The sequence below is a fragment of the Blennius ocellaris genome (assembly GCF_963422515.1).
Source record: "Blennius ocellaris genome assembly, chromosome: 3".
Lineage (NCBI taxonomy): Eukaryota > Metazoa > Chordata > Actinopteri > Blenniiformes > Blenniidae > Blennius > Blennius ocellaris.
Genome location: NC_137652.1, coordinates 14,180,796 through 14,207,598, shown reverse-complemented (window position 1 = coordinate 14,207,598; position 26,803 = coordinate 14,180,796). Strand labels below are relative to the sequence as shown.

Sequence of the window (26,803 nt, the reverse complement as noted above, 5' to 3'; positions counted from 1 at the left end):
TTAACTAAGTAGATTTCTATTTTGGGGGTCATAAGATTTACCGAAAGAAAAACGATATTAGTGCTGGTTTGAGGTCAAATTAATAAACAAAATAGGACAGTCTGATTGATCCAACTTGCTAAATGAAAAGTTAAATAAAAGAGTTCAGGACACAGGCGATATCTAATTTGTCACCAGTTGTATTTTCTCATGCATGTGAACTCCTCGGCTTGCTATTGTGGAGTCACTGTCTTTTTCGCTCATGCATATGTGGACCGTGTTGATGTATGCAGTGATGCACACCTCGTGTCCATGGATAGTGTCAGTTTAGCAGACTGCATAAATACACTAACATGGACATGGAGACATGAATCGGCCTCCAGCTTCATAGGGGTTGTGGGAATATATTTATTCTTGACATCGCATATTTCCTCTGAGTTGTTAAAAAACAGTCATGTTTCATGTGAGTCACCAGCCCAGGGAGACTCATTGCAATCCCCTTTCAAACCTGCAGTCATTCTCAGCACATTGAACCAAATCCAGAAACCTGTATCACACACACCAACTTCTGATTTTTAGGGAAAGAGATGCAAACTCACAGCTTGAAAATTAGGTGACAAGCCACTTTTCCAGACTTGTGGTCAAGCGGCATGCGATGCAACATGACGGGCAGGAACAGGAACGGGTTGTCAGGTGGGCAGCTCCAGTAATGATATGAGCAGGCGGCTCCCCGCAGGACACTTCTCACCTCTGTAATATGAACTAATGGAGCTGCAGGACATTATGTTAAAAACACAGGGGGCACATGGGAAAATTGAAGAAAAGAAAAAAAAAGGCTTTGGGGTTGGGGGGGGGGTCAAGAGAAAGCAAGAGGGAAATAAATGGACACTAATACCATGTGAATAAAGGGCAGAAATTAAATTGGCATGATTACAGTGTGAAAGAGGATGGAGAATGAGATGATGATTAGCTGTAATCTAAGTAGCAAAGAATGGAGAACGCGGTGCCCTGACGACCTATCTGAATGGCAGGTTCAGTCTCACAAGTGATTATATACCGTGCTGAGCCCACTTTTATGAAGAAAGAATCAGGAGAGAGCGATGCCGAGACAAAAGGGGGGAGTTTCGGAGGGTTTCACGAGTAAGTGAGAGGAAATGAAAAACGCAAGATCCAGAACAATTGAATAACGCAGCGATTCACAAAAAGGTGTCATCTACCTTTTCTTCCAAGAAACGGAAGAAAGATTCTTAGAGCATAAATGCATTTTTTTTTTAATTACATAAGCAGTAAGGAAAGCCTATATAGTTAGAATTATGTGATTTTTTTTTATGATGGTGGCTGTTCATATTATTTTGGCTCCTACAGGCAAAAACAAAAATCAGTTTCAAGTCTGGGCTTGAAACTGACCCAGGGCTTGTCTGTTTGAAGTTTGCATGTTCTCCTGGATGAGATTGTCCATTTCGACATGGATGACTGTTACAGTTAACTGTTAAATAAAATGTAAAAGTAATGCATGCTCGCAGAGTACAAACAGGATGTTAAAATATTAAAATACCGAACAGAACATCACATAAATGCCCATTTTAAAGTGTTTTTAATTGTGACTTAAAAACGGTCACCAAGGCTCTCCTTACTGTAATTGTCTGGCCTACAACACAAATTATTAGATTTAAAATCTGAATGAACTTTTGCTGTATCATCGCAGTGAAATCTGACAGTTTTATTTCTGTGTGAACAAGTGACAATAACAATAAGAAAAGAGACCAGTCCCTCTGTGCCCGGCCCACCCTGCATGTTCAGATCATATCAGTCGCAGATACTAAGCTGGTTTCATTGTTTGGTGTTGGTAGTCCTGACACATTTTGAAAGAGCCAGCCTACTCTTGACTTCAGCTGTGAGTGGAATGGGCGTTTTGCTTTATTTCTGTGCCTTGGATGGAGTTACAGTGGAGTGTCACTGAGTCATTGCGACAAGGCTGTTAAAATCTCTAATAACCAGTTTTGATTAACATCATCATATTTTGTTTTTTCGTGTTCTCAATTTAGCCTAAAATGTCCAAACAAAAATGACACCGTAGTGAAAGTGTGAAGGATGGCATTAAAATAAAATATTCGGTAATAAGCCTAAAGAACCTTTTCTGTTCTAGGCACGGATTCACCATGAAAACAATTTCAACCTCCCAGTTTGCTGGATAAATGTGACAGATTATCTACAGGTGAAAATTATTAGAAAAAAGAAATCCAGAGGGCTCGCTGGGGTCAAACCATAAAGATGTTCCAGTATCATGAACAGATGGGAGGAGGGGGGGGTACAGAGAGAAGATGGAAATGTCAGGGTAAATTACATGTAGCACTTATCATCACAAGTTTATTTGAAACTGAGCATGTTGAAGCCGTAATGCTCTGACAATGATGGAGTTTGATGTAAGTGCAAGGTTAGAGCTGAATGCTGCGTTAGCTGTCGGTCAGCCTTGAGACTACCTTCATTACTTTCCCGGAGTGCATTTACTGTCGGTCTGAAGGGCCGTCCACATGAGTAAAACACTGTTTCACGTAAACGCACCACTGCTTTTGGCTGATCATCCACACGGCGCGCCGTTTTATATTTCTTTGTTTTTTTTAAAATCCAGACTGGAGAAATTCTAAAACACTGGCTCAGCTTTGATGTGTGGACGGCAAAGACGGTGCACAACTGCGACAGTGATGATGTTATTGCCCCCTCATGCCCCCACCGCGGTCCGCGATGTCACCTAATAACCACAACAATTGCGAACGACATGCTCCAGGTTGTGCTACAGAAGCTACCGATACGAGAAGGGTTAAATATGTTGGATTTCTCCAATACCAGAAGGATCAGAGCCATAGACCTATATAACTCAGAGTTATATAGAGCACGAGTCAACTTCTATATTTCTGTGTTCTCTGTGTCGTCTTCTGCATTTTCAGTCTATTTGGCAAGCCACAGTCACATGTACGACACGCCCTTAGGCCTCGTGCTGAGGCATGTTCATAGTGATGTTTTGACGGAATTGTTTTTGAGAACGCCGGGAAGAAGATTGTTTTGGCTCATGTGGATAGGGCCTGAATAATACGTCACGCACACACTCACGCATGCATGCGACACTGCAATGTTATTACCATATCATTCTAGTGAAAGGTAGGTAACACATCCATTCTGCCCCGGTGGTTGAAAAGTGGGGGAAGGGGGGTGGTGGTGGTGGTGGTGGTGGTGGTGGGCTTTGATGTGTAAAGGAGGTAGTGCACGTAACCCGGTGGAGTGCTCAGGCGCCTGCATGACTAACACCTATGACTAATTGCATCTGTGGATGAACCATGGCGTTTCCATATGCGGAGGCATTCACATGAACTGCAAGCCTCCATTGTGTATCAGTGCCTGGCTCAGTCGCTCCAGAGGTGCACATCTATGAACACTTTTTGATTTTAAGGTTCAAGTGGACGATAAATGGTTAAAAAGCTTGTATTATACTCTGCGATTTGTGGCTGGTCTGAGGTATCCCCTCGATAGAAATCATAGTCCATGAATAAATGAGGAAATCGAGGACGTTATAGACTCTGAGTGTAAAATCAACATGTTGTTTAGTGCTGAAATTCAAATAGTGTGGAGCTGAAGAAGACAAGATGGTCAGTTTGATTCATCGAGAGATAATTTACATGTTCTCCTTCTGTGGTTTCTTTTGTACCCTGATTTCACCCCACAGTCCAAAAACATATTTGAGTTTCACGAGTGACTCTAAAATGACCTTTCAATGTGACTGTCTGTCTGTCTTTTACCTTGTATTGACATGCGACCTGTCCAGCTTCAACTATCTGCAACCCAGAGTTTCATGAAGCAGTATATCAAACATTGTCTTGCATGCATCCAAGTTGAGATCGTCTTTATCTTTCTTCTCCTCTTCTTCACCGGTTTGTTGACGCCAAATATGTTTCCACGTGCATTTAAATGTGTCCTATTTATAAAATGCTATCATAATAATGAGCTCCATTAAAATTCACATTTTGTTTGATTTTACGCTACATTTCAGTGTGTTACCATTGCCACATCCTGATGTTATCTTTTAGCGGGTGTGACTGTAAAAGAGCTTTAAGGCAGGTTTTAACCATATAATCTTGTTGTTCGTGGGACAAGGACAACATTTTTAGTGTTGGTATGTGATTTTGTGAAGTTTGTTTTCTGTTTACATGAACATCCTGAAATATTTAGACAGCCGCCAGTCATTCGTCACCCAACCCCTCCGGTCATTTCTGTCACCTCTCAGCAGCACGTCTCGCTGTGAATGAACTGAAGACCTCTGACATGGAACCGTTCTCATGCGGCCCCCCCCTGCCACGTCGCCGACGGTCGCATACATTTGTAAATAATCCGTCCCGACTTGTGTGTCCCCATGAGTTGCTTGGTGATTTCACATGGTTGACTGACCTGCCCTTGACCATTTCATATACCAAACAGGCTCCTGGAGCTAAAAGAAAGATTCCTACTTTGTCTCTTCCTCTCTCTCCTCGGAGAGAAACTGTTTTGACAGAAATTTGTATTCTACATTTAATATCAATGAACCAGGTGCCCATCGTATCCGCTGTGCTCCCTGTAGCATACTAAACCTGCTATGTCAGCATTGTTATGGCTCGGGGATAATTAATGTCGCCTTGTATGGGTTTGAATATTCATAGAAACTCATCATAAATATATAAAAGGAATGAATATTGCCACGATGCCGTCTGTTGTACAGTGCAACATTTCACAGAGCATGAACGGAGAGGAGAAAGCTCGGAGCTACAAACGAGACTATATTTGTTCCTGAGACTTGCAGGAGCTGGACACGCTCCATAATCATCTGCGCCCTACCTTCCAATCCTCGCTCATGCTGCATGAGTCATGACCTTGTTTGCTGATTGGCTCCGTGTTTCTGCTTTCCAGGATGACAACTCCATGTTTTTCCAGTTCGGCCCATCCATTGAGCAGCAGGCCTCCGTCATGTTGAACATCATGGAGGAGTATGACTGGTACATCTTCTCCATAGTCACTACGTACTACCCTGGCTACCAGGACTTTATCAACAAGGTAAATAAAAACACTTCGATGGAGACATAAAGGTTGTCAAAATGTCAAATTATATTCTACTTGGCAGTCCAGAATACAAGGAGCAATATTATCTGTAAAGATAAATATCTTCCTTTTATATGAGTTGACTCCAGAGACAGCACAGTACTTATTACTTATAAAGCTAATGGCCATGAACTTTTTCTCAGCTTGGACTCAAATGACAGATTCCCTTGCGTTTCGGGTCCAGCAACATTAGGTATTATACCTTTTGTTTGTTGGGGACCCATAATGGGAGGCCCGACACTACTGTAGTTTTGCTTATCAGATATAAGTCTTATCTTTTGGTTTTCCTCTCTTTATTTTGATATATATATAAATCAGGGAATTCATGTAGACTCAACACATGTATAAGCAGAATTAGTATAGTTATACACAAGTATATTGAAATACTTGCATTTGGCTTTGGGTGAACACTGTTTCTCTCCAAGTTAAGCAAAAACAAAAATATCCACAGAGATAATATAACAAAACCCAGACATAAATGCTAGAGTGCAGCTCCAACACTTTGAGAATTTAAATATTTATGGGAAAAAGGTGTGAACTTTTAACATGAACAAAGCTGCAATAAAATACTGTGAAATCCACTAATACTTAAAAGAAACAATGCAAACACACACTCGGGGGCACGTACACACACATGGGAGACAGAGAAGGAAAGAGAGAGAGGGGGAGGACAAATTATAATTTACCTGCAAGTTTCCAATGTTTTCTCCAATTTTTAGCAGTTTGGTGAGCTGTTGGTCAGCCAACATGGCAACCTGCTTTTTAGCTGCACAGAATTACTTCTGTGGTCGTTACATTACTAAGTTAAAAGTAAAACTTTCCCTCTAATAATCTGACCCACATCATTTCGAGTTATTGTGCAGCCGGGTGGCTCAGTGCAGCTGTACCAGTTGTTCACGTGACAATATATATATATCTATATATATATATAGCTGGTGAAATGAATCTACTAAGGGAAGAAGCTATTTTTGTGAACTCGATTGTCTGGTTTTAAGCCATAATTTCAAGCTTTTCAAAATGATAAAGTTCGGCCAAGTGTGATATATGCGGGGTAGCTATTTCCATTTTCTGATTGCTTTAATGAAAACGGCAGATTGGCTGAACATGTCCTTTTGAATGCAGCCTCTCACTCAGACTTCAGCCTCCTTATCTCCGAGGCTGAGAACAGACACTTTAAAGGGGCTGCGACGAGATCCTGAATAAATTTGAACATCAGACACACACATCTGAAAAGAATATTTAAAGTTATTGAAAGTCAGCTAATCGTATTTCTTGCGAATATTGCGACAATGTCCGTGTCTTTCATTTGAACAAAGTTAAAGAAGCAAGCTGGTTTTATAGAAAAGAAGTATATTAATGTTCAAAATGACACTTAGTGTCCGCATTCATATGAATAACCTTTCTAAGAAGTCAGGTTAACTTTATGTAAGCTAACTAGTTTAACTAGTAATGGGACTGGTCCCAAGTATTTATTTGAATATTATTCTGAAAACAATTTAAGAGATATTGAGAGATTTTTTTTCACCCAGATCATTAGTGTCAGTGTTGAATTCTCCCAGCCAGGCTGAAGGACAAAGTTGTAAAACCAGCTGTGATGCAGACATAGTGGCACTGACCAGGAAACTGAACATAAGGTATCAAGGCTGAGGACGTTGAGGTTTTTACCCTGAGTGACCAAAAACGGAGTCTATGGGAGAAGATGATCCATGGTGGAAATCCATAATGAACAAGATGAAAGCAGCCTGTACGGAATATACACAGTACTGTGTAAAGATGCCAGGCAGCTCTGAATAAATCCTGCAAAGCAATAATACTGTGAAAGGTAGAGACATTAATATTCTGGTATTTTTCTTTTTAAACTAAAGATCAGTGTTTAGGGAAGCTTTGCCTTCCAGACAGCGCTTTTCTCCCTCCAGTTTTTGTTGGAACTCTGTAAATGGGTTCTTGGCATCTTGGAAAACGGAACCACAGACTTTCTGTGGATGAGAGCCGCTTCCTTTTAACTCCAGACTGAGTCCATCACACCTGGATAGACCCTCATTGATCTCTTCCCGGGAACACAATTCTTCTTTACAGCAGTGATCGCGAAATACGTCGGACAGTCAATCATTACCGATAAAAATGCCCTTGGTCCGGCTACTATCCTTTTAAAACCGGTCTCATGTCAGAATTTTTCATTTATCACTCTCAGGGCTCAATATTAAGGCTTGTCCAAATGTCTGGGGCTAGTAAAAGCTTTGGCAAGCTCTCGGGCCAGTGACTCATCCACCCACCTTGCCCTAACAGGCCAGTGGGTTTTTTGTGATATTTTGATGTTTTTTCTGCTCCAACCTGCGGAGATTTCAGCTCCATGAAGCCGCGTCTGTGCTTCACCCTGCCGCTGCTCTACAAAATGTGGAATGGATTTCCCGAACGGAGGTGGGTCTCAATGAGACTCGGAGTAATGAGTCATGAAATCCATTTCACAGTTTGCAGCCAGCGAGGAGGCTACAGAAGCAGCATTGCGGCTAACATGTCACAACAGACTTAATGTTACTCATTTTGATACATAATTTACAACTGAGTAGAGGTTTTTCACTTTTTGTTTTTGATTTCCTTTTTTTCTTTTTAAGTCAATTTTGAAACTAAAGACAGCAGTCAACAGTGCTTCTTTCTTCTGAATGCCATATAGTTACAGATCCTCAAATATAAATATAAATTCCACAGAAGCTCCGATAACAAACTGCTTTGCCATTTACAAGTGATTCTAGATTAATCAAACTTTTCTGTAGGATATTTTTCTCAAGGTGATGATACAGCTTTAAGATTTGGGGAAAGGGATTACCTAATGTCGCTCTGGCTATGTTTAAACCAAAAAAAAAAAAAAAAGGAAAAAAGCTCTGCTGCCTTCATCCAAGAGATGTGTAAAGACAAACTGTTTGGCAATCTGGGAGCTGGAGGAGGAGACATCTCAGTCGGTTTTGTTCCAGAATGTCAACTGCCTACACTTTTTCAAATATTCTCCTCCTTTTTTTTTTTGTCCAGGTCCGCAGCACCATCGAAAACAGCTTTGTGGGCTGGGAGCTCCAAGAAGTCCTCCTACTGGATATGTCAGTAGATGATGGAGACTCCAAGATTCAGAACCAGCTGAAGAAGCTGCAGAGTCCCGTGATTCTCCTCTACTGCACAAAGGAGGAGTCCACCACCATCTTCGAGGTGGCTCACTCGGTCGGCCTCACGGGTTACGGCTTCACCTGGATCGTGCCGTCACTGGTGGCCGGCGATGCCGTCAAAGTTCCTGCTGTCTTCCCTACAGGTACACTCCAACACCAGCTCAGCGGGGCAGCTCATTAATGTTACACTTACACTATCGTGTAGCCGAGAAACCGCAGAGGGAGATTACTCATGGCCACTTTTTGAATTAGGTGTGATAAACATAGATCATAAACAGACCAGACTACAAACACCCGCCTCTCTTTTTTCTTCTGAGCCACCTGTACGAGCATTTGAAATGCTGAACAATTTCCATAAACCCCCGCGACTGTTGGCAAATGTTTACTTGTGTCATTCATACCGTCACTGTGTATATCATTCACCTGTCATCGTCATAAACTCTGACAGTTTTGGCTACTTTGATCCTCTGCCTCTTATAACACGTTTGGCACATCTGTCCATCCATTGTGTTTTTCTTCCATGGGGTCGGATGAAAGCTGCATATTTTTAATAACATTTTAGGGATGATTGCTAGTCTCTGAATTGTCGTGATTTCAGCTCCATTCAAGAGACTTTTTGATCAAAAAACACTGAAATGCATGCAGCTTTATCCAGATATGAATTTGTACAAACTTTGTATTGAAATGTGGGCACAAGTGACAGATGGCGACATTTACATATATGCAAATGCACCTCTCGCGTGTTTGCAGGATGCTGTGGCAGTCGGTGTCAGGTTGTATACTCCTTTCTGTTAAAGGAACAGTCGATAGGTTTCGAAATGGGGTCATTTGAGGTAGTTCTTGATGTTGACAGGATGAGCAGCAGTATTTAGAGGTTGTTTCATCCTCAGTTTGCACCTGGACAGAAGGTAGGAAATGTGAATAGGAACAATTTTGAATTCTGAAAATGTTCATTAGTTTCTTGCTGTCAATAAAGCTATTAACGGATTAACAGATTTCATTGAGGCCCCGTTTCCACGACAGCGTTTCACGTGAGGACACCTAATCTTAAAAAAAAAAGTGAGCGTCTTTACCCTGCAGCAGCAGACACACAGACAACAATGTAGTTAGTATGCCAGGCCACGGGAGGGCGCTGTTGCTTGATTTTGGAATGAAACCACACATATGTGTGCAGAGAACAATACGCAATAAATGTGAAGAAGATGGAGAGCACCTGACAACATGGAATGATGGCACACCGTATGCTATTGGGTGAGTCACAACTACAAAACTACTGATATGGACGATAAAACTGGAGTTCGGACCGCGAGTAATACCACTACGGGTCTGCCATGTTTGTTTAGTGAATGAGCAGAGGGAAGGGGAGGGAGGGATATGCGCATGCGCAGTAACATGTTCCATAGCCTCCGCAGTCTCTGTAGGAGGGAATAGCGACATATAGCGAAAGAATCTTCCCACCTTGAGATCCGGGATAAAAACTTCATTTATACACTGGTGTCGTGTAAACGGACCCCCCAAAAGTGAAGAAAGTTTTGCGGATACACTCACATTCGTTGTTGTGTAAACGCAGCCTGAAACGGTCAGTTTCATGATCATTTAGGACAGGTCTGTAAAATTCAGTCCAAATCCACTTTGACACAAAGAGACTATTCTCACATACAAATATTCAGATGTATGGCCAATTTAGAGTTTAGAGCCAAACCATCATGTCCTTGTTTTCCTTGTATCAGGAGGTCTGGAGGCAAACTATGTCAAACTATCACTGTGTCAAATAGGTGAAGCAATGCTTCACTACGCCCTTTCATTTAAACACACATTTCAAACAGTGAAGTTCCTCCAACTGTCAGCCAAATTAGCAGATTCACTTAATTCTTATGTACTTCCATCAGAAAGTAGTTTATATATATATATATATATATATATATATATATATATATATATATATATATATATATATAGACTTTGTTGAACCAGGTAGTGAGATACTTTTTCGTTCTTAAAACTGAGATGCCTTGAGACTTTTTTTTTTCCGCTTATATTCTGAGTTTGCAACTTCACCACCTCTGCGCCTGTACAAGTAGTAACTGTAGTGACGATTGCCGCGCCTCGTCTAGCAAAGTTCACTGGACTAAAAGAGCATTTATGGCTCGCTGAAGCTGCACCGAGGCCACTTCTTCAGGCTTCTTTCAGTGTGGTTGTTTCAGTTTGCACTATGTTGTGAGTGTCATGTTCACACCTGCTTTGCTGCACTACACAAGATCCACAGATCATCAGAGTAGACCTGAAAATGGCAGATATGAAAGCACCGTAATATTTAGCATGCAGCTCTGTCTCATCAAACTGACGACGTGCCCCCCATCTACTGCACGTACTACATTTTCTACTATACTACTACAAAGGTTCCCTCTTCAAACCAAATCACTGTAGCATGAGTTCTCATTTCTGTAGGCATGAGACCGGGCATAGATGATGTACAGCTTTACATCCACAGTTCCTCATGGAAATTAAATAAATGTGGACAGACAAGGATTGCTTCTGTATTCCTGCCATCAGTTCTAATAATAATCTGAGCTTTGGCTTCCCTGCAGTCCATCGTTAGCGGAATCCTCAGTTATGTTATTTCTGAAGTATTACTTCAGGGCATTGGGTCGTTTTACAAGCGCTCTCTCCAGAAACCAACCAACCAAGCATGTTTGAAGCCATTCATTTGAACTGCAGTGCTGTTCCATATTGCTTAACATAAACAGTAGCTAATAATTCAACATGTTGAGAACCAGTAGAATCCCTGGATCGGTCTGAAAATATTGGTTTTTCCTTTTCCCAAAACAGATTGCATTATCCAGAAAAGCCAGGGAAAGTGACCTTAAAGCACGGTTGTCTACTTGTGTAAGAAATGGATGTCGACATCTGATATCCAGCAGTTTCTCATGCTTGGAAAGGCAAGCATCACAAAGTGAGCTGAGGGGTGACCACAGCGAAGACTGACACTTTTATTCAGCAGGTTTTTGGGTTTTTTCTCCATATGTATATACTATGAACCTTTTTCTGAATAGTAAAGAAGACAGTGACATGTGGCTTGGAACAAACTACATTATTGTAGATACATTCACTCGCTTCATTTTGCCGTCGTTTTGACATCACATCCTCATGTTTGTCATGTTAGTACACCCCCCAGCGTTGTGCAATGGCTTTCAGCCTGCCTATTCTTGTCCTCCCTCACTTTCTCACATTACTGTGTCTCACTCCCTCCAGTTTTCATTTTGCACCTTATTTCTTTCCACTTCTTCTTTCATTCTTTCTGTACATCCCTCATTCTCACCTCAGCTCTTTCTCTCCCCCCCCTCCTAGGGCTTATCTCGGTGTCATATGACAAATGGGACTACAACATCGAGGCTAGGGTACGTGATGCAGTGGCTGTCATCGCCACGGCAACCTCCACCATGATGTTGGACCGAGGACCTCATACCCTGCTGAAGTCGAGCTGCCTCGGGACGCCGGACAAAAAGAGCGCCAACACCATCCACTCCAAAGAAATCCTGAAGTTAGTCAATGCTGGTGCTGCTCGAGACCATCACTACGGGAGATGTGTAAACAAACAAACAAACAAACAAGGCTGTGATCAGAATGACTAAGACAAAAGGAATGAAGCCTTTCATATTCCAGCAATTTATTCATTCTAGTGATCGTTTAACTTTTCAATTATCGCAATTTTTATAGGATAAGCTGATGAGTGAAAAAAGGAAAACCGTTTAATCTCATAATATTTAGTATTCTTAACGGTCCCCCAAAACTATTATGTCTCTCAAGAGCTGCTTGAAGACTTAATCATGATCTTCAACAACCATAATCAAATTTCTGTTCAAGGCATTTTGGGTCACATCGACTCACGGTTTGTGTGTACATCCATTCACTGCATTTGCCTTCATGAATGTGGAATACCTTGGCTTCCATAATACTGCGGAGAGTGCATACTAATAGATTAATGTACAACATGCAAAGTATTTGACTACATCTGAAAATGCTTGCCTTGTTTATGATTGCATTTACTCTTTACACGTTTGAAAAGGAGCAACAAATCAGCTCAGCCTGTAGCAGAGATGCTGCTTTTTTGTGGTGAGAGGCTGTTCCTCATCTGGCTCCCCACCATTTTTAGTTTTGTGGATTCTGTTGTACCTCAAACTGACTAAAATGTGTCCCGTTGGTGTTGAATGCAACACACCTCGGTCATCAAAAGCCGTCATGCTGTGGAGTTTAATATCTAAACGCAATAATTGAATGTAGTTGTGCACTGTTCCAGTTGGGGGGATTATCTGCAAGTTTTTTTTGTACTGGCAAACTGCATTCGTATTACATTAATGAGTAAAACTCACCAGCTTCCCACCACATTGTTTTAAAACTGCAACCTACCTGTGTAGTGTGTTACAGAGAGTGACTGCTAACCCTCCTGTAAACTTCCTGGACAAACACACACCATTGACTGTTTTCAATCATAATACGAGAGAGTGTTACAGTCTTGGACATATTGTCATCAGCTCTGAAAAATTATCATGAAAATATACATAAAATAATTTCCTTCCTTTGTATCAAAGTGAAGCTAAATGAATGGGGACTCACAAAGCTGTGGTGGAAACACGTGGAAGCAGCACATAAACACAGGTTGGACAGCAAACAAAACTGTCTTGTTTATGTTCCCAGATTAATTGGCTTGTAGTTTGATCCCACATTGTCTGATTTTAGAGGATTTTGTGCAGCAGATGAACATTTTTAATCGTAATTAGATAAAGCAGAACTGTGACATTTGCAGGTTTTGATGCATGTAATATGCTTTTTATCCCAGATAGTCATATCATGACTCTTTATATGGAAATATTAATTTTTTAAAGGCCATTTGCCCTTTTAACTCCTCTTCTTTTTATGAAACACTCCCACAGAATCAAGATTATATTGCCTGCAACAACTATACAAATTAGCAAAGCAATTTTGTAGGGACTCTATAACTGGTTTGGGTTTTGAAACTCTACCTGTAGAGGCTTTGGCCATGATGATCTATACATGTGTTTATTATTATTATCTTTATGGCCACATAGTTTGCAGATGTTTGCTGATCATGCATGCCCGATTTTTCTTACTAATAATACAATTATTAGCACCTGCATTACACCTACAGTTCATGTTAATTCCACCAATAATCTTTTTACTATTGCAATACAACTTAATATTATGTTGTTTTTCCTATTGATATTTTACACACAGCTTTTCCACTTTAGTCCAAATTTTAGTTTGTATTTGTGATTAAAATTTAAGGTAACTCACTAGCCTCCTGAGTGTAAAACATCCCCAAATAATAGAAAATTGTGTCACATGGCTGGAACTGAACCAGATGATATTGATGATGGCACGTGAGGAAGTAGTTGTTGTTGGGTTGAAAAACATAATCACTGACCAGCTCTTACTTTTTTAGTGAGTTTCACAAGATCAGCATTTTTATTTTTTAGTGGCAGTGTTAAATCTATATTTGTTTGACCTCGAGTTTGTACAACAAGTTTTTGACAGGAAAGCCAAAAAATACCTTCTAAGATTTTGGTTTTTTGCAATGACTGGCTGTTGCTGCTCAATGGAGACTTGCTTTACCAGGTTTAATACAATTATCTGTACTAAGAATCAGTGTTTTCTGTTTATTTTGACCACCTCTGGCTGTTGACAGCAATATCATCTGAGTAGAGTCAATAAAGTGCAGAGGCTTTATTGAAATAAGAATCCACAAGTCTATGCTTTGAGTGATAAATCGAATGTAAATAGAGTGAGGTTAGAATCAAGGTTATGACTGGAGACAAACAGGTTTGCTTTTTTAGCGTATTTTCAGGACTGACTGTTTCCTGTCAGGGTTGCAAATAAACCACCTGTGCCTTTGATTAAATAGTGTTTTGAGTTTGAGCCGAGGTCCAGCACGTGTCAATTTTCTCAAATGAGAAGAAACGTGAAAAAGCAATGAGTCTCATTCACTTTGATTTACAAGCTTTGAAATGTGTTCCTGTGCAGAAAAATGAGCAAAGACATTATGCACGATACAAGAAGATAAGCTCAACAATTTTTATTTGGATTGGGTTTTCAGTTGCCTGATAAATTATTAACTCAGATCTTGCAAATGTGTGATCACACACATGCATGCCTACTAATACATGCAAATCCACACAAGCATTAACGATGCTGAGACGATCCCTCGGGAGAAACGCAGTTGGTTTTACTAGCCAGTAAAAAGTTTAAAACACACAGTGAACAGAGAAATTAGCTCTCAGACTAATGACAACATCGCCCCTTGTCTTTTATCTTAACCCACAGCCATGTTTAAAGAAAAACCTCCCTCTCTTCTCTTTCCTGATTGTTTTGCTTTTTGGCACATTGCAGAACAAGAAAGAACATTGGTATTCAATAATTAATCCCCATTTAACTTCATAGGGCATGCTTTTACTGTTCACATTGATCTGAGATTCCACAGCTAATTGAATGCTTGGGGACAACCGCGTTAATGAAAAAAAGAGCCAGAGAACAACAGTGGGGTTATCACTGGCTCACAGAAATGCACATTGAAACACACATGCAGTGTTATAGCATATGACATTTAACCATACTTTAGGGCTCAATCTAATAAAAGCTGAGGCCTCCTGATGCCTTCCATTATAATAACTACAGTAGGTTTGCCTGGAAAAACTGTCTGGCTGCTTCTCATCACTCTTTTTGCTATGGTATTAAATATTTTCTCAGTGTTTGTTTGTTTAGATTTTTTTTCCCACTGTCAGTATGAATTTGAGGAATGTGGAGGAGTGGGGAGGCATTACGTAACCTCTCCTGCCACCACTGCATCAATCTCAGGCTGAGGTTGATGTATTACAGCAAAATTCGGTCATGTCTTTACCCTCGTTCTGTTTTTAATATCGGGAGCACTTACGCATGTCGTGTTGGATGGAGCCACCAACAGGACTGAGATAACAATAACACCACAGCCATGAATATTTCAGTCCCCGTAGGACACTATCAGACACAGGCTCAGCTCTCAATCATCCTACAGGCACACACCTGGGATACTATGCGACTGTGTGTGTGTGTGTGTGTGTGTGTGTGTGTGTGTGTGTGTGTGTGTGTGTGTGTGTGTGTGTGTGTGTGTGTGTGTGTGTGTGTGTGTGTGTGTGTGTGTGTGTGTGTGTGTTCCATTTTTCTTGATTCGACTGAAGTGAGAATTCAGATGGGTCGATCGTGATGGTGACTCCAAGCAAGCTGGAGACACGCAGGCACACGCGGCACACACACTCGCATGTAATTCCACCTATCCCATTTGCCCACCCCCAGAGACAAAAGCAATAATAAGCCCATATGTCTCTGCGTGGTCCTTTATAGCTACGGGCCACAGTGGGCTGCATGCGTGCTGGATTAGCATGCCATCCTGTCAGCACTGATGGACGGAGATGGGAGACCCCTGTGAGTCACACACTTACATTTGTTTCAGGGCGACTTGACCTTATGGGACAAACACACATAAAACATGCATGTATAAACTCATGCATACACCAAAAGTTCTTGCACGCTCCAACAGCTCCAATGGCACAAATACAAAAAAATCAGCATAAAGAGCTTGAGAGACCGTCCCTGGAAACCTCCTGGTTGACAAAGGTGATGGGGATACTGAGGATAATGACAAAATGTGCTTCAAGTGATACGACATGAAGCTCCATGGGGCATTTATCGTGTGTGTTTATGTGCGTTGCAGAAAAAGTGGATTTTTCTATTGTCAACCCTGTTAATGCAATGTGTGTGTGGGTAAATGTCAGGTTTATCCCACACTAATGCCACAGCTGTGATGTAAGCTATGATTACATCCGTCTTATCGTCTGTGGGTTGGCTCCATGTGCTCCAGTCGGAGCCTTTCGTCGACCTTCTCTGCTGTCCATTGGATACTGCAGCTGCTTCTCATGCACACAATGAGCGCGTATTGCTCTACTCCTATTTCACCTCCCAAGTAGTTTTTCCTGCAGCGGGAGAGCAGCATTATTGCATTTCTTAATGGGCACAATAAAAGTGGCTGTCTAATAAATCATGGGTTTATTAGGAGGCGAGCAGGTCCCTCCATTGGTGCTTCCGGGCTCTTTTCATCAAACTGTTCTTGCCATTGAAGTGGATTATAGTATCAGTTGACACAGTTCTGTCACCTGTTATCTCTGCGTGTCTCTTTATTTTTGCTTCCTTCTTTTTAACGGTTGTTTTGCTAAGCCACTCTTTAATTTGACTATATCTCGATATGCGAGGCTCTTGCAGGAGTTTATATTATCTGAAAAGCCATTTCAGTTTCCACGTAAACCCGCTTACATAATCTGGCCTCTCCTCGATCATTTTGTTTTTTCTCATGTGAAAATAGAAGCTTGTTGTCAATATTTAAATGGTCAGAAAGAAGGGAGGCTTGTTGTGTTTTAGAGAGGAATCACTTTTATTAGCCATGTTTATGACTGACTGCTTTAAAAATTGTTGAAAGAACCAATCAATACATCACATGGTTATAGTGATCACAGCTGTACAGTGGTAAAACTGCACTGCTACTTCATGCTGATTTGTTGCCATATAAATTAAGTTCAAATTGACGTTTATTATTTTCTTTATGTAAAATATTACATAAAAAATGTATATGCTGGTGTATCTAATTAGTGAGGTCGTGATATATTTAGTAAGCTGATTACATTCATGATTCATTTGATAATTTGTGTTAATTGTTTTGTTTATAAAATACTGACAGCACTAATGCGACATTTTTTTAGACTCTCCCAACAGCATAACATTTATTGATATTTACACGTCATGTCATGATTATTGATTGTGTTCAGTGTTCCACTTTATCTGCAAGCTCTCTTGTCAAGCTGTCTTGGGTTTACTTGTGAAAACTTTACTCACACGTCCACAGGATGCAGAAATGTTACTAGTCACAAAGCCTGTTCAATTATCAACTCGATGTTGCAAACCAAACGGTAACACAAAACGTTATGGCCCGCTTTTAAAATTAATGTCCGTAATGCACACTGTGCTCGGTGTACAGTATTAGCTTCGTTAAATAACTCATTCTGAATCTCTAATCGAACCATCAGATTAATGACATGTTACTCTACATCTGTTTGCACACGTCTGAGATCATGCATGGTATGATACTATAAACTACATTTAATCTGAATAAAATCTTGGCGATTTAGAAATCTAGAGTCTGAGCCGAGCAATCATCCCACTTCTTTTCAGCTCTCGTTTGCATTTTTCTCCCTCTGTTTTTGTTATTTTGCACTTCTTGGCATAGTAGTAATTGATGTGACTGATTGTTTTTCAATAGGTCTGTTTTTTATTACTCTTTTGCTCTTAATGTGAAGCTTTTTCAAGCAAATATTGATGACTTACCTGTTTGTAAAAAGATCATCATTCTTTGCAGTCCCAATGAGTGGACGGCCATTCGTAAATAATTTCAGTCTGATACTACAAAAACGAGGAGTGAAAGACTTCCATTAGAAAAATTAATGCTTCATTAATCTGAAAGTTTGCCGCAAGTTGTCACAAAATGGTTTCTACGTAAACATGAATCATTCCTGAAAAATCATATAAATTTGCCAACCGTAAAATAACTTATCGAGATGTAACAACATGTAATATCTTCTAAGATACTAAAGTGACTCATTTGATAAGCTAAGCGATACAGCTTCTTGTTATTTTATATTGTTGGCGGGTTAATTGATTAATATTCTATTACTATTTACACAGACTTCAATATTTGTGTCTTATCCTGGACGTCACCACATTTTGGATCAATTGTTCACACACTGCATAAAGAAGCCTGGTTCCTAATATTGCCCTATCAAAATACAAGATTCATAATACTGTGCCCGATTTAGGCAATGATGTGAAAACTGATGACACTGTTATAACCATTTTTCATTTTATATATCGTAAATAACAGCTTAATTATTTACTGTGGGCTCAGCAACATTTATCACCAACATGGTGATGCACATATCACTTCTCATCTTATTGCGAACAGAGAAGAAAGTGACAAGAAATATGAGCCAGGACTTCCTCTTTGACTGATATCAGGCTGTCACTGCACGGGAGCAGGAGATGAAAATCTGTATCCAAGGAGAGAAAACATTTCCATGAGCGCAAAGCTTTTCATAAAGTGTTTCACGAGAGCCAAGGAACATATGTCCGGAGCCACCGATCTGCCGGTTGCGTTGTCCACTTGACCGACATTCAGTTGCTCCCCACTGTTAGTATGTTGGAGTGTGTGCGTGTGTCTGAAAACACGTTTCAATGGTCAGCTTATGACTTATAGGTAGACGTTCACGACAGCTGGCAAATGTTTAATGTGTTTCAAGTAAAGGTTTTGGCACTGTGTGAGATTCAACATTGTGGTTGCAAAGTATTTAAGTTGTCACAAATGTTGAAGCAACTCAAATGTGGTTTGATTTGATTCTATATCATCTGAAACTTGACTTTAGGTGAGTTGAATCTTGAATCCAGCTTAATATTTCTTCATTGAATAAAGTGATGCCAGAGAAATATCATCTCAAAATAGTGAAAGCCATACCTTTGTGGTTTTTTTCCAGGTTCTTGCCACCAGGTATGATCCAATCTTTGAATAATGAAGTGAAATATGATACGATGTCAACCTGCATGCAGTGACTTCCTGTCTTGGTCGGTCTCCTGCTCAGGTGTTGTCATGAACAGACTTGTCATGCATTGTCTGTTTACAAATGGCTGAGTCGCTTCTGGTGGAAACACGCGCTTTGTGTAAAAAGACCACAGATCACTCCGAGTGCAGCAGTGTGCCATGCTCACTGCACATGTGATGCTCATGTCATGAGTACGCGCACATATCGGACCTCTGTTGACCTTATTTGGCGCCAAAACTATGGCTACGACAAATAACCATACACTCACACATTGGAGCAATTTATTAAATCTCACACCTGTTTGTGGACTGCGGGAGGAAACTGGAGTATGAGGAAAAGCCACGCACTGATGAGAACATGCAAACTCCACACTGATAGGCCTGACCTGTATTTGAACCCACCATCTTCTCACTGTGAGGCAAAATCGCTAACTACTGCACGACCATGCAGCTTCAACACAATCCCGTCAATGCGAAATAATCCCACATGAAATGTGCCGTCATATTGCAGTGAGGAAAAACACAGCTGTTCACCTTTCCCTGTTGTTTTCATCCACGACCGTTTTAGAGACTGGTAAGTGTGTAAATATCACATTTGTCTCCTTTACCACTTCAAAAAAAAAAATACTCTCAAACATTTCTCACACATTAGTATTTCAGACTGTGGAAGGTCATTGTCCTTGCCCGTTCTGCCCTTGTCCACATTATAAATAAGAGAGTGCGCTCTCTGATACACACTCCTTCTCTTCGGACTCTACAGGTCTGATGTCTCTGGCTCAACAGGGGTCCTCATGAGCCCAGATCACATGGAGCGCCTGTGGACTCACTTATTAAAGGCTGCAGCTCAAACAGACTAAGGTCCTCACATCTTTCCTGTGTGCGTAGTCCACATCACGCCATCCCTGTGTTTATGCTGTCGGAGCTCTACCACCAGCGATAAATGACTCAATAAATAAGCAATAAGAGTATTTAGGGGGTTTTAACAGTTTACAGTTTGTGTTACAGATGACCAAATCATGACATATGCAGGAGTTATTACAAGCTAATAAATGACTCATTACCAGAATTAACACCCCCTTATTATTGTGGCTCTTTTCCTTTGAGGTTTTTTTTTCTTAAAATAGACTCAGATTGTATCTGTATTTATAGCTCATTTCCTAGAGCAGGATTAGAAAATTACATTTAAATTCAGTGTTGAAACATGTAATTCAATTGAATTTAGTAAGCCCCTCCACAGAAATGAAGAAAAAGATAATGGAACAGCAGTGGCAAGGTTTTGTTGCATCACCATAATTCAGCCTCCTCTGTGGTCTGTGCACACACTCACAGCTTTCTGTCGTACTTGTAATGTGTGGTACACATTTTATCAGTCGCTGGTAACTCCTAAGCTCCTCTGCATATTATGAGTCATACATCCAAACCTGACACAGCGTGTCAATGTGTGCGTTTTTGAACGTACGCACACTTCCTCGCACATATACACACACAGGCGTTTTCTTTTTTTTTTTTTACATCTCTGCACTGCAGCTACAGAGGATTTGTGATCCTGTTCTGTTTCACTCTGACTTGAAAGAAATAATTAAAGAGAAGTCATGTTAAATGACTCCAAAAATACATTTGAAGAAGAAAAGAAGTGGATGGGGGGGGGGAAATTGTGTCTCTGCCCGCTGATGATTCATTGTCTCTGTAACTAAAAAATAAATTCCCCTCACAGCCAGTGATTAGTCGGGGAACAGTTGGTGAGTGAGGCGCACACAAGCGCTGCATATGGCTGTGATGAAGCTGCACGAGTTTCTGTTAGTTGCTCATCCCAGTGGTTTTGTTTTTTCTTCCTCCACCAGAGTCGGGGGAGTTCCGTCATGAGGACGGATCAAACGACGCATAAACGCTACATCAATTGTGCAAGGCTACAAAATGATAAACTGAGCAGTCTCCTCTGCTGTAAATTTGCAGCATGCATCAGTCTTTGCAAAGGCACAGGTTAATGTACGGGCAGATGAGTCCTATTGATGTGTGATTCCACGCGCTGCTCAGAGGTGACATGGAGAGATTGATCTGAATGCGAACGACAGCACGCAGGGAAGTGGGTAAACACTCCGGTTTACACTGAAAAATACTCCTTTTTTTCCTCTTGCTCTCTCTTTCAACCAGCCTCTCTTGGGTGAGATTACTGTTCCCATGGCAACGCAGCTGATTGCATGAAATTTGCTGTGGTTGTGGGTGCCATGGCAACACGTCACATTACATTATACTATGTTAAGACTACCACCCCCCCCACACACACACACACACGCACATACACACTGCGAATCGTTATGTTGCAGGTTTTGCGTATACTCACGCTCGTCTCTCGTGTCATGACGACACATACTCTCACAGGGTGGCAACAAGTTGGACCTCTGCAGCCTTCCCCCACACAACCTCTGTCTTTTTGCTCCCCTATTCACATACAGATTATTCTTAGGAGGCTAATCTCATGTAACGTGCGCATTACAGCATTTGTGGTGTGCTCGCCAGCCCGAATGCTGGGAAAGGCATTTCATGGCAGCTTGACTCTGATTATTCACTTGCCCAAAGCGTGTGGCTTACTCGCACTGAACGGCCATAACATTCTGACCTGCATGTGAATAATGCTGATTATCTCTTTATTATGGCACCTGTCAGTGGATGGGACATATCAAACAGCAAGTGCGCATTTTATTGCAAAATCTCAATGTGTTCCAAGCACGAAAAAAAGTAGAACACGCAAGTACTTGTGGGAGTGTGATAAGGACCCAATTGTGATGAAAAGAGGAGTGCTGAAGCTCCTGTGTGACGTTCTTGGTCTTGAGTAGTCAGTTGTTATCATCATATGTGACTCTATAGCAAAGGCCATAACAGCTACAGTCACAGGTGGCCAAGGCTCAATCATGCACGTCGGTTGGGAGCCAAGGCTGGCCCGTGTGCTCCAAAATAACATATTGGAGCTCAGATTGTGGCAGACGTCGCCGAGCCAGAGGACCAGAGGTACTTTTCGCTTGTGCAGATGAGGTTTCATAGTTACAGGAACATTGGGCAGGGTCCACCAGAGCAATGAAATTTGCTGGCCTGGTCACATTTTGCATCCACCACAAAGCAAAAGTGGCTCGGTAGTAGTTTTGAGGAGCACGACACAGAGTTTGAGGTGTCGACTCAATCCAACCGAGCATCTGTGGGATGTACAAGACAAACAATTCCAATTTATGGAGCTCCTGCCTCATGACTCACCAGGCGTATAGGATCTGCTGCAATCGAGGGGCATTTATGCCTCGATGGATGACGGATATCTTGGTGTCAAGAGTGGAACCAACTTTATGTTGTTGGGCAGGTGGTCATCCTGTTATGGCAAATTGGTCTGAGTGTGTGTCTGATATAAATATAGCTGGAGACATTACGGATAGAGGTACTGAATGTTCTAGTGGGAGGTACGCGCGACAAAATCTTGGGTAAGTTTCAGACTTGTTGCTCATCTGTTCTCTGCATGTTTTCATTCGCTTGTGAATAGATTTATTGTCTTTTTTTTCACACTGTTAACTTGGTTGGAGATGGTGGTGGTACATGCACAGGGCTCCTCCTTTAAAGGTCCACACGCAAGCACGCACGCAGAGCTCCTGACTTCTTGTATTCAGACAAGATATTTATTTCTCTGGTGGATTGTTTCAGAGGCAGAGCGTCTCCATGGTGATGGCAGCCCACAGATCAGGACGAGGAAAAGTGAGGGAAGGAGGCGGCAGAAAGAGAAACAGAGTGAGAGAGCCAGAGAAAGAGAGATCATTCCTGCTTATCTGCCTCTGCTGTGCACTTGTTGACACACTTATATGCTGATCTTGTTTTCACACATGCAGTTAATACTCCTTTTGGCGCTCCCACCTTTCACTTCTGGATTTTTTTTTTTTTTGTTCCGTTTTTGGGTGCTCTTTCTTCACCCTCCCTCCTTCTCTGCTCTCGTGTACTCTCGCACCCTTGCAGCGCTCTCCCTATATGCTTTTTTGTCTGTCATCTGCCATTGCTTTCAAAATAGGTCACCTTCGTCTTGGTCAAGTTTGCACAAAAGACCAAAGCACACATAATAAAAAAAATAAAAAAATGTCCTGATCGCAGCACTTTGACCTAAAATACACAAGATGAAAAGCTCCAAAATGAATCCAATAAATACAGTCGATGTGTTCAGAAGGATATTTGTGAAGCCAACGAGTGTAAACACTCGCACGCTTGTATGTCTCTACATTTTCACCAAAGAATGTTTCGAGTGTTTGTCTCACAAGCATTTGGACTGAATATTTGACAGTCTAATTTGTGCACCCCTTGGGCCTGAAATGTTTTGCTTCAGGATATTCGACATTTGAAAATATTTAGCGAATTAGGTTATGTCTTTGAGTAACCTCCCACTGTGTTCGTTAGCAGAGTAGTTTGCTCTCAGACATCTGTAAAAAGGTTACACGCAGCTTCTACTGTGACCGCAGTACTGTGTTGTACTTTACCCGTGAAAGCTGCAGTAACAAATCTAATGGAAGAAAATGTCTGTGTTGTCAGAGGTTTTCTTTTTTTCAATGTGTCACATATTTTTGGTTCTACCGTCCACAGCTTTACTGCTTTCTGTACAGCAGCTCCTATGTACTGTACATTCCCTGCTTATAGTATCAAACGGCATGAAAGGTCCTTTAAATTTAAATGCTGAACCATGTGCAAAGGTCAAAATGCATTTAACTTTCAGATTAATAAGCAGTTGTTGATATTTGTTTTTACTGAATCTTGTGCATTTATTCTTTTCAGGTACATCATGAATGTGACATTTGAGGGTCGAAACCTGTCATTCAGTGAAAAAGGCCACCAGAGTTTCCCCAAGCTGGTTATCATTCTCCTCGACAAGGACAGACAGTGGGACAGGGTGAGTGCGTTTTCTTTTTCGATGTTTACATCTTTTTCCTTTCCTCGGTCATCCTGTAATGTCTCTGCTTTTTCTTCCCTGGTTTGTATCTTTCACATACTTGATGTGTCTTGTCACCTTTTGTTCCCATCTGAAGTGTCCCCCTTTGAAGTACCTGATACAGTAGCCTGTAAATCACCCTCCTTCTTCTCTCCCACGTAGGTTGGAAAGTGGGAGAGAGGCTCGTTGACAATGAGGTACCATGTGTGGCCTCGCTTCGAGCTCTACTCTGCAGCGGAGGAGCAGGAGGACCACCTGTCCATCGTGACTCTCGAGGAGGCGCCATTTGTCATTGTGGAGGACGTGGACCCGCTCAGCGGGACCTGTATGAGGAACACTGTGCCGTGCCGCAAGCAGCTCAAACTCAAGTGAGATCTTAAATTAAAGTTCATTTCGCAGCCACATTGATTCTCGCAGCTGCAGAGGAAGTCTTTATTTATTTGTGGCATAGGCCCAGGATCGTAGCCGCTCTTTCTGTGCAAGTCACATTACATAGAGAGAGAATTATTTGTGTTTGTAGTGACAGTGGGTACAACTCGTCTCCGCCACCCACGGCTCCCCGCCGACTGGGGCATGTGACCCTCGCCGGTGGCCTGTTTTTTCCATAGGCTCCTACGCCGAGCTTCGCGCTGTCATCGCCGTGTGCTGCAGTATTTGCTTGCGTGCTGACGACAACAATCCACTGCGCCGTCGATCCGTAGCTTAACAAGGGAGGCTAATGTGGGTAAAGTGCCTTGCCCAAGGACACACCGACCACGATTTGGATAGAGCGGGATTCAAATCACCAACCGTCTTGTTGCTGGATAACCGACTCTACCAGCATCGCCACAGAGGAAGTCACAAGTGATTAGTTAAAAAAAAAAACAACAACAAACTTGAGACTCAGCTGAATATTTACATAAACTGTGGGTGTCAATGAAGGAGATGCATGAATCCGTCATTAAAAATAGATGCACTCAAAGGGCCACTGAAATTATTTTATGTCCTTGAGTTTGAATCTTTATGGCGTGAGTTTAGTTTGCTTTTGCTCGTTGTAGTTTTTCTCCTGCGATTACCTAGACTTAGTTCACTTCTGCTCACTCGATCATCTAGCTTTGTGTCCCTACTATTCACCCTGACCCTCCTGCTATCCTCTTCTCCTTGGAGTGTGATAATTAATTTTCTCCATTGGCCTTCTTTTCTACCGATGGCCTACCTGAATCTCTTGAGGGTTTTCCTGCATCTGCTGTCTCGGTGTTGTTTTATTGACAGATCTTTCACCCCTTCCCTTTCTTCCCGGCCTCCCCCATCCGCACACTCCCTTCGCTCCTCTTTCTTTCCTCTCAAGGTTCCTCACATGCAGCATTTCAGGCTTCAGCAGCATATATGTGACCGACAATGCGCAGGATTTCTTTTTAGCCAAAAATACTCTGTGAGCAGGATGTACAGAGCTGTGGAGTGTCATCGTTGTGTGCACAGAAACAGAACTATGTGGGCAGAGCATTGATGCCAGATAAAGCGCTGTGCTCTCTTTACTCCCTGTTATATTGTGCATTTTATTTAGTTGCACACGAGCACAAGCTGAATCCATAAGCCCACAGTTGCGATAAATAGAGGTTGACACACCCTTGTGTGAGTACAAAACACCCAACCAAACACATTCGTCCTTGGTCGGGCGCTGGTAACATGCGCTCAGCGGGCCAGAGCTGCCATTGTGTTGTTACTCACAGCTGTTACGCACCTGTATCTGCTGTGAGCCAAAACAGCCCGATGACTGATGCCGCACACTTTAGTTAAATGCTTCATTCAATGTGTGTTATTCTTAGTCTCTCTCCACTGTATAATTTGGGTGGCGATACATAAACCTGTTTACTTGTTCTGCAATAATAGGACGCTCTGAGAAAGGAGATGTGAATTTTCATGAGCCCTGCGCTGTACGGGTGTTAATATTTAGACGTCCTGTGTGAAAAATAATGAAGTGCTGAAATTTCTATGACTAACACAAATCTCCAAAATTATGGCACGGCTCATTATTTTACATTTAAATGTCTTTTTTTTAAATTCACCCTGTTGAAAATAGTGCCTGCAATTTGTGCATTTTAAGCTTGCATCAAGGAATTCTTTTCAGTATGGATTGGTTTGCATAGAATTTTGGTAACTAATCGTTCGGGGGTGAAAGTGTGCTTTTATGTTCCTCAATCCCAATTCTAGACCAGCTTTTGTATAATCCACAACACAAATCCTTCAGGCGCTGAAAACAACTGTGTATTTGAAAGTTTTTGTATATTGAAAATTTCATTCAGATTCTGTTCAATTTCTGTTCAATTTTATATATTTATCGCTCATAACAACACAGGCATTGAAAGACATTACAATCCAACATAAAACTGTGAAAGTTTAAAAAATACTATCCTACATAAGTAAGCCTAGGTGAAGTAAAAACTCCCCTTTACACTTAACACTAATCCATATTTCTTCCAAATTATCAGTGATATGGTAATGACAATCATAGAATTCAAGTTAATACATGCAAAACTTATGTGCTGATTCATTAGTAAGCTTTGCATTGTAGAGTTTACAATTAAGATATTAAAGACGGTTCTATGGTGTGACGCAGTGTAAAGGCTGGTGGCATCCACCAAGAAGTCTTTCCCATTCAGAGGTATTTTTTAGCCATAAATGAAGAAAAATGCACAATTGCATTTTGTTTTTTTACTTCTCTACAGATCTGATTGTGTATAATATATCATCCAATACATTAACTTACATTCATGATTTTCATTCATATATATTTGTTTTTAGTTAGTATGAAGAGCCAAGCAGGGAGAAACCTTCAGCTGAGTCAGACTTCAAGGTAGTGACCATTTGCCTCTGTCAGTTAAGGTTATTAGAGAGTAAATGGAGAAATGAACAGGATGGACGACAACAAACAATCAACAC

At 41.3% G+C, this 26,803-nt stretch overlaps 1 protein-coding gene across 1 annotated transcript in view; it reads left to right on the top strand.

The window, feature by feature from the left end:
* The window catches only part of grin2bb (glutamate receptor, ionotropic, N-methyl D-aspartate 2B-b), an 86,832-nt gene that overhangs the window by 32,388 nt on the left and 27,641 nt on the right, over positions 1-26,803 (top strand). The window contains exons 2-6 of the mRNA XM_080519336.1: positions 4,912-5,055; positions 8,125-8,395; positions 11,601-11,793; positions 23,731-23,845; positions 24,047-24,252. Of these exons, the coding sequence (XP_080375462.1) occupies positions 4,912-5,055; positions 8,125-8,395; positions 11,601-11,793; positions 23,731-23,845; positions 24,047-24,252 (929 nt within the window). The remainder of the gene's footprint in view (positions 1-4,911; positions 5,056-8,124; positions 8,396-11,600; positions 11,794-23,730; positions 23,846-24,046; positions 24,253-26,803) is intronic.